The sequence below is a fragment of the Mus pahari genome, chromosome 18 (genome assembly GCF_900095145.1).
Source record: "Mus pahari chromosome 18, PAHARI_EIJ_v1.1, whole genome shotgun sequence".
Lineage (NCBI taxonomy): Eukaryota > Metazoa > Chordata > Mammalia > Rodentia > Muridae > Mus > Mus pahari.
This window is the reverse complement of record NC_034607.1, coordinates 1,646,361-1,654,599: the sequence shown is the minus strand read 5'-3', so window position 1 is coordinate 1,654,599 and position 8,239 is coordinate 1,646,361. Positions and strand designations below refer to the sequence as shown.

Sequence of the window (8,239 nt, the reverse complement as noted above, 5' to 3'; positions counted from 1 at the left end):
AGAGACAGAGAGAGAGAGAGAGAGAGAGAGAGAGAGAGAGAGAGAGAGAGAGAAAGAAACATGGATACAGGACCCTAAGGCATCAGAGCCCCTGAAACTGTAGTTACAGATGGTTATAAGCCACCACGGTGGTGCTGAGAATCAAACCTGAGTCTTCTATAAGAACAGAACGTGATCTTAATGGATGAGTTATTTCTCTAGCCCCTTATTTTTGTTTGTTTTAGTAAGGGCCTCAAACTCCATATGTGGCAGAAGATGACCTTAAACTCAACTCTCCTAATGGCATGTGCCACCACACCCAGTTTATGTGCATACTAAGAACTCTATCACTTGAGCCCCATTTTCAGCCCCAAAGCAACTTCTAAACACCTGTTACAGTGCCAGTAATAACTCCTTCCCCCACTTCAGTGCTGGGGATTGAAATCAAGCCTTTGCATTCTAATTAATTTAGCTTCCAGCTTACGAGATTTCTCAGTGGTTAAGATCATTGGCTGCTCTTACAGAAGTCCCAGGTTTGATTCCCAGTGCCCACATGGTGGTTCAAAACTGTCTATTACTCCAGTTAAGAATCCAACATCATCTCTGACCTCTATGGAAACTGCAAATACATAGTGCACAACATGCGAACAAAATACACATACACATAAATAAAACTAAGCTGCATTGCTGTTCCTTACTATTCTCCCAACCTCTGAATATCTGTTAAAGACTTCATGGCCCAAATGATCCACATAATCTCAGGGATACATAAGCAGAGGAAGAAAATGACATCAGAGAGGTAACTTTTTTTTTAAAGATTTTATTTATTTATTTTATATATGTGACGAGTACACTGTAGCTGTCTTCAGACACACCAGAAGAGGGCATCAGATCCCATTACAGATGGTTCTGAGCCACCATGTGGTCGCTGGGAATTGTACTCAGGACCTCCAGAAGAGCAGTCAGTCTCTTAACCACTGAGCCATCTCTCCAGCCCCCAAGAGGTAACGTCTAAGTTACCAGTGTACAAGAGAATCATAAGTTCAAAGTTGGCTAGCATGAGGTGGCGTGTTTTTTAATCCCAACATTGGTGTGTGTGTGTGGGATGGGGGGCAGAGCCAGGTGGATCTCTCAGTGTTACACATCAAGTTCAAGGCTATCTAGAGCTACACAGGGAGACCCTGTGCTTCAAATAAAACAGAACAAGAAAAAAAAAGGAAGCTAGTTCAAAGTAAATACACATTGTTATCATTCCTTCTAGGCTCCCAGTTACCTGGCAATAGCTAGGTATGACTAACTCACTATAAAAGGGGCTGTTTGCCCCCTCCTCTCTTATCATCCTCCTCTCTGCCCCTTCTCCCTGGCCGGCCTCTCCTCTTCTCTCTCCACCCGACTCCTTGCCCCTCTCTCTGCCTTTCTCTATCTCTACTCCCTCTTCAATATGAAGCTAGTCAGGGTAACACGAGGCCTTGACTCAACAAACAAACAAAATCAAGCTGGGTGGTGGTGGCCAACGCCTCTAATCCCAGCACTTGGGAGGCAGAGACTGGCAGCTCTCTGTGTGTTCAAGACCAGCCTGGTCTACAGGGCAAGTTCCAGACAGCCCTGTCACGAAAAAACAATAAAGAAAAAAGAAAAAGAAAATCAGACAGGTATAGTCTGATCCATATCACCAATTCCAGTCTAGCTACGGTTTCATAGTGAAAACCTGTCTTTAAAAAAAAGAAAAGAAAAAATATGAGTAATGGTGAAAGCAGAAAACAAGAGAACTTTTTGAGAAGAGGAACAAATAAAAAAGCCTAGGATCCCCATTTGTTTTGGAGGTACTGACATAAGCTTTAGATTTAAACAAAGAACTGGGAAACTGCAACCCAGAGAAGGCACCCCCAATCAACGAACATACGCCTGGAAATGGTCATTTATGGGGCTAGAATAAGAGGTCGGAGGACACCCACTGATTTATGATGTCATCAGGACGTTAAAGTCTGTAACGTCACCTAGAAGTAGCTCAATTTCCCTTCCCCTACAGGTCCGCTGGAAGGCCCAGTCTGAGTTCTCATTGGTTTCGCACTCTGTCAATCCACTTCACTGTTCAAGTGTTCCGTCCCGCCTTCCCCCATCTGCTTTTGATAGGCTGCTGAATCAGTCATTTCGAAAAGGTCCGCATTCCTTCCGCCTTTCTCCGGGAGACCGAGGGCTAGAAGGGTGGATCCCAAGAGGCTCCTACCCCCCCTAAGCTCGGTTTCTCAGCCTGATTGGCTTGTCCAGGTGCCTGTCACTACCGCTTTCACCGTTGACTGGCCATCAGACCGCCGCTCTACGCGGCGCCGGTTCCGCCCCCGACGGGTGTTTGTGGTGGGGCTGCGGAGTCGCCGATCCCGCCGGAAGCGCCAGGACAATGGGGACCCGGGACGACGAGTACGATTACCTATTCAAAGGTGCGCCCGGTGGGGTACAGACAGGCGAGGTCGAGGTAGCGACTGGAGGGCCGAAGCCGTGCTACAGGAACAGAGAGCTCAGGGTGGAGCCCGGGGCTTCAACGAGGCCTATCCGGGGTAGGGAGTCGGAGGAAGCCGGGGCAAGTGGAGTTCGCTAGGCTTCGGGCTCTAGTACGCAGTGGTGAGGAAAGGGAGGCTCGGCGAGGCCTACGGACCCCGGATGCGCCGGGGCGGGGCCGGGGCCTTGGGGGGTGGGGCCCGAAGTGGTAGGAGAGGCCGTTGGGGCGGGGCGTCCTGAGGGGCGGGGCTTTCCTGGGTTTGGCGGGCGGACTGCGTGGAAAGCAGGATTGTAGCTGGTGTTAGGGCGACGGAGAAGGTTTTGGGCGTGCCCACAAAGCCCGAGTGGTGTGAGCCTTCAAGGACTGACTGTTAGAGACCGGGCCTACCTTGGAGTGTAGCCTGGATCATGTGGTGCAGGAACCCTATATTCTGGAGCTTGGGAATTGGGTAGATTGGGGCCTGTCTGTGCACTAGTTCAAACTCTTGATATTCATGGAGCAGTGATTCAGTTGGTAGCATTCCTAGCAGCAGCATGCTCAAAGCCCTGGTTTTATCACTAACATCGCCTTGGTGATGGTGCAGGCCTGTAGTCGCAACACTTGGGAGGCAGAGCTAGGAGATCAAAAGTGAAGAGGCCATGCTGGATTACTGAAACCCTTTCTCAAAAAAAAAAAAAAAAAAAAAAGCAAAACCACACATGGACAACATTAAATGCAGTACCTGTACTATTCTGAAACTTTGTAATAATGGTCCCTTTTACTCCTTATTAGTTTGTACAGTCCATATTATCCAGGAAACAGACCTGTAGTGGTGCACACCTGGAATCCCAGTACCCCGAGTTGGAGGTAGGAGGGTTTCTTTTCAGTTCAAAGCCAATCTGGGATGGTGAGGTAGCTTAGGTATTCATGTGTACTGCCAAGCCTGATGACGTGAGTTCAATCTTGGGACCTTCATGGTGGAAGAGAGTCAGTAAATTGTCTAATGCCCTTCACAAGCACTCCACATCCCATGAGCCCACATATATATAGGATATACAAAAAAAATAGTGTTATTTAGCAGAGTGTGGTGTCATACCTTTAATCCCAGCATGCAGGAAGCAGAGATAGACAGAGCTCTGTGAGTTCAAGGCAAGCCTTGTCTACATAAAGGAGTGAGGTGGGAGTGGCAAGTCAAAAGAATGAGTTGGGTTTTTTAAAATTTTTTAAAAGTAACTTAGGTTACACATCCATAGTATGTCTTCAGAAAAAAAAAAAAGGGGGGGGGAACAAGTTCAGTGAGGCAAGTTCCTAAGGGTGGAGCAGGGTTGAGCCCAAGACAGGTTTTACTACTTAGAGGGGAAGTTTAGGGGCAAGGATTGAAACTTAGATATGGAAAAGACAGTTGTTATACCTCCTCCATTCAACACATATGTATCCAACTACAGGAAGAGCTTTCCTACTTAGTGAGCTTCTGTCTGTGTCATTGGGCTTCCTCATTTTTCTGGTGAGCATATTTAGGGATCTCTGGCATTGTGACACCTTCTATGCCAAACTGAGCTTTTTGGGTCCTCTAACCATCCCTGATTGATAGTGAATGATTTTGAGAGCTAACTCCTGGATCCTCAGGGGACATACCTTTGCCCTTCTGGGAGTGTGTCCTGGTCCTCAAAGCCGGCCTTGGCATCTTGGGACTGTAAAGGTAGCTGGGGTATCCTTGGGGCAAAAGGCTCCTGAGATGGAGACAGATTTCTGGAAAGATACAGTTACCACACAGCACCATGGGTTGGGAGTGAGCTATATCCAGATGTGAGACCGGTTAGCAGGTGTTAGATTCCAGGTATCACTTTAGAGGCAGAGTACGACTTGGAAAGATTTTGGAGACCAGAGATTTGAAGGGCTCTCTGGTGATAGGTGAACAGATTCAAATCCTGCTGTGTCAGGGGCCTGTCCCCACTCAGACCACCCTGAGGAAGTTTCTAGGCAGGGCAGGGGATCTTTTCTCTTCAAGTCAGCACATCCAGGCATCTGTGATCATCCCCTGCTTGTTTTCAGGCTTTTTACTGTTATAAATAGCCTGGCATTGAATGTGTGCCCGAGTCCTCTCTTTGCCCTCTGGGCTGGTTCCTTGATGTGCATTCCCAGAAGTGCAGTTACTAGGTCAGGGGCGATGGAACTCCATTGCCATTACTGGTATTTGTCTCCAGAACTCACTTCCTGGAAGCACCAATCAGCTCCTGCAGCAGCTGGCAATGGGGGAGTGGCCGCCTGTACCCACTGGCCTCCTTTCCTGGTCTGGCAGGTACCTTTTTCAGTAAGTCATAGTAGCTGCCTAACCCCCAAGGTTAGCATTCTGTCAGTGCTCACCCTAGGTCTCCTCTCCATTCCTTTCATCTCATCTGAGGATTAGTATTTGCCCTTTCCATTCAGACTTTAAACCATTAAATTAGAAAAAGGGGCGCTAGGAAATTAAAGGGAAGAGAGCTAGCAGCAGGCAAGCCGCAAGCTTCACTTGCCTATATGTGGCAAATCCCTCAGAATGTGAGTACACTGCACCTGCCAGTCCCTTTTGAGACTCAGCCTGGAGTCAGGTTCAGGCTTAGGCCAGGTCAGCCATTACAACAATGGTGGTGACCTTGTCAGCCTTAGAGAGTCGTCTTAGATTCAGTGGCAAGAAGAAGATAAATTCAAGGTCAACCTAGGCTATGTAGCAAGACCTTGTCTCAAGAAAACAAAAATCTATGGTTGCACTAGGAGTGTTGACAGGGGCTGATTTTGTCACTTTGTGGCTCTCTTTGCCACCCATAGGAACTCAGGAAGTCTCGTAGTCTGGAGCCTTGCCTCACCCCCAAACCCTAGTGCTGCATCCACCAACTTTGCCTGTCTCTACCTCCTTATCCTAGGCTTTGGTCACATTTCTTTGGCATGGAGGGCCACAAGTCTGCTTGAGACAGTGGCTGCTCATACACAGTTTTTGGCCCCTTTGTCCTTAAGGCCAGGGCCAAGAGGTCTCAAGAGTGGGTGACCACATGCCATTTGTTTTCCTCCATAAATAGTCTCTTCAGCCCCAGGAGTGAGGTTGTTTATTTGTACCTAATTATAGATCCTCACATTTCTTCTCCCACCATTTTCTCCTGTCAGCCACTGGCCATTTTCCCAGCCTGCTGGTGGATCCCCGGGGATAGCTGTGATTTCTCTGAGGAATGGTTACTGCACTGCCACCACCCAAGCTCCAGAGTTCCCAGCCATTAGTGCCCACCCAGTCTTCAAGGACATAGGTCATGTGGGAAGCCCAGGGATTCTGCTATTTTAAGTTGTACCCACCCTTGCCCAAGGACATAGAAATAACTATAAACACCAGGGACAGGGCTAGCCCTAAAATTTATAATCCTCTGCCAGGTACATCAGACTAGGCAGCATGTCTGCCAGGCCTACTGTGCTAGTGACTCTCACTAGCCTCAGAGATTAAGGCAATAAGTCTCCCCTGTGCTAGTTCCTGGAATAGTTAGAGCCACTTCATAGAGTACATCTTTCCTATATTGGGTCTCCAGGGGTGCCATCCTATCATAGGACAGGCCAGAGCATCCCGGGCTCCTGAGAGGTGTAAGATCTTTGTTTTTGCCAACTGGACTTGCCTGTTCAAGCAGCCAAATGACATATCCAGGGGGACCTTTTCCCAGCCAGCAAAACCACCAACTTCTTTGGAAATGCTGGAGGCTGTGTCCTGAAGGCCCTATTATTTTCCCAAGACAACTGATCACTTGTTTTCTTGACAGTGACATTTCACACCCATTCTACATTTAGAGCCAGTCCAGTCACCACTCTGGTATACTGGGCACCCTGTGCCAGGGATGGCCTGAGCAGCCTCACCTTCCTGCTGTTTCCCCGGGCATGGTCTATTGACTCCCAGCCTGGTCTGTGCATTCGGTCCGGGCGAACTGGGTAGCACTCTGGTATTCCTGCTGGAGGGGGAGTGGTTAGTGGGGGTGGGAGACAACAACAGTGTGGACCTTGGACTGGGGATTTGCTCTCCAGGGTTGAGTACCCCTAACTGCAGTGGGATTATTGACATTTGCGTCTGTCCGTGGCATGGCCCTGAAAATTTGCTAAGCATAGGCCCATGAGTCATTTGGGCATAAGGTTGACTAAAGTACAGTCCTGGTCATAGTGCAGGTGCTGTGGCTGAGGGTCCCTGAGGCTGTGCAACAGAGGCAAGACTGAGAAGACAGCAAGGGTGTGAGAGACCTCCTGAGTAGGGCACACTTTCCATGTTACTCCTGTGGGCATGAGAATGAGGAACAAAGTTCTCCTGGCTGTGGCAGCTCCTGAGGGAAGGAAGTGAAGGGCAGATGCTGTAGAGAGTGATTCCTGCAGTTTAGTATGGCTCAGAAGTTAGTCAGTACCCCAACCAGTGTGGTTAGAAGTTCTTGGCTCTGAGTTATAGGCTCTTGTCTACTAGCTCCACGACTATCCTTCTCTGAACTTGACTTTATTTTTATTTATTTATTTATTCATATCTCAAATGTTGCCCCCCCCGAATTTGACATTCCTTTACTGGGTACCCAGAGTCTTGGAAGGATGCTAAGCCTGTCATTACATGTCTTGTGAACCAGGTCATGTGATAGTCTGCATGGAGAATAAAAGCCTGAACTGAGGAGCCTCAAAGACTATTGGATCTTGATGAGGAGTCAGAGTTTGTTGGCTACCCCTGATGAATGCTCAGGTGTTTAGAACCTGAGAAATAGGCAGGCTTAGGTGCACTGGGCTTCATTGCCTCTAGGGGTAGAACCAGGACCCCTGAGTTGTATGACAGAGATGTAAGGAGAATGACAGGGAAGACATGAGACTAAGATGGAAGAGAAAGGCCTTGTTCCAGAGACCTGATTTCAGATTCTGCCCAGACATTTTCCTAGGCAAGTTGCTCTGGACATGTATTGCTTGGTGAATGTGATTGGGGGTTTGGGGGCAAATCTGCAGATAAACACAGGCTCTGACTCCTGCTTTGCCTCCACTTTCCTGATGATAGCAGGGTTCTCATTGCTCAACTGAACCTCAGTCTCCTTTTCTGTAAAATGGGCTGTATAAGGTGGTGTTTGTCATTTTTTTTTTTTTTTCATGTGGAAGAGGTTTTATTGGGAGAGAGAGATAAGGTGGCAACAGAAAGAGAAGGGGGGAGATGTTTGTCATCTTAACAGCCTCTTTTTGTTCCCTCTCGGTAATCAGTTTGTGGATTGTGGGGGTGGTGGTGTTTGTTCTGTAGTTTTGTTTTGTGAGTTTGTTTTGAGATAGGTTTTCACAGTATATCCCTGGCTGGCCTACACTTGTTTTCCAAGTGCTAGGATTAAAGGCATGTGCCACCACACCCGGCTTATTTTGTTTTTGAGAGTCTCATGCAGCTTAGGCCTGTTTCAAACTCACTATGTAACCAAGGATAATAATGAACTTCTGATCTTCTGCCTCCAACTCCAGAGTAATTTCAGGGTATGCCATCAGGCTTGGCTTTATGCCCACCACACTCAGTTTAATGCAGTGCTAGAGATCGAACCGATGGCTTAATGCATATTTAGACAAGCACTGTACCAACTGAGCAGCATCCCCAGTACTGTTTGTCCATTGAGACGGGGACTCAAAATGTAATTCAAGCTGACATTGAGTTTACTATGTAACCCAGGCTGTCTTTAAACTCGAAATTCTCTTGCTGCAGTCTCCCGAGTCCTAGAATTATAGACATGTAACACTGTGCCTGTCTCATCATTATGCCTGCCTCAGTCTTTTTTTTTTTTTTTT

At 47.7% G+C, this 8,239-nt stretch overlaps 1 protein-coding gene across 1 annotated transcript in view; it reads left to right on the top strand.

The window, feature by feature from the left end:
• Positions 1-2,152: 2,152 nt before the first annotated feature.
• The window catches only part of Rab11b (RAB11B, member RAS oncogene family), a 13,245-nt gene continuing 7,158 nt past the window's right edge, over positions 2,153-8,239 (top strand). The window contains exon 1 of the mRNA XM_021217911.2: positions 2,153-2,417. Coding sequence (XP_021073570.1) covers positions 2,378-2,417 — 40 coding nt within the window. The 5' untranslated portion in view covers positions 2,153-2,377. The remainder of the gene's footprint in view (positions 2,418-8,239) is intronic.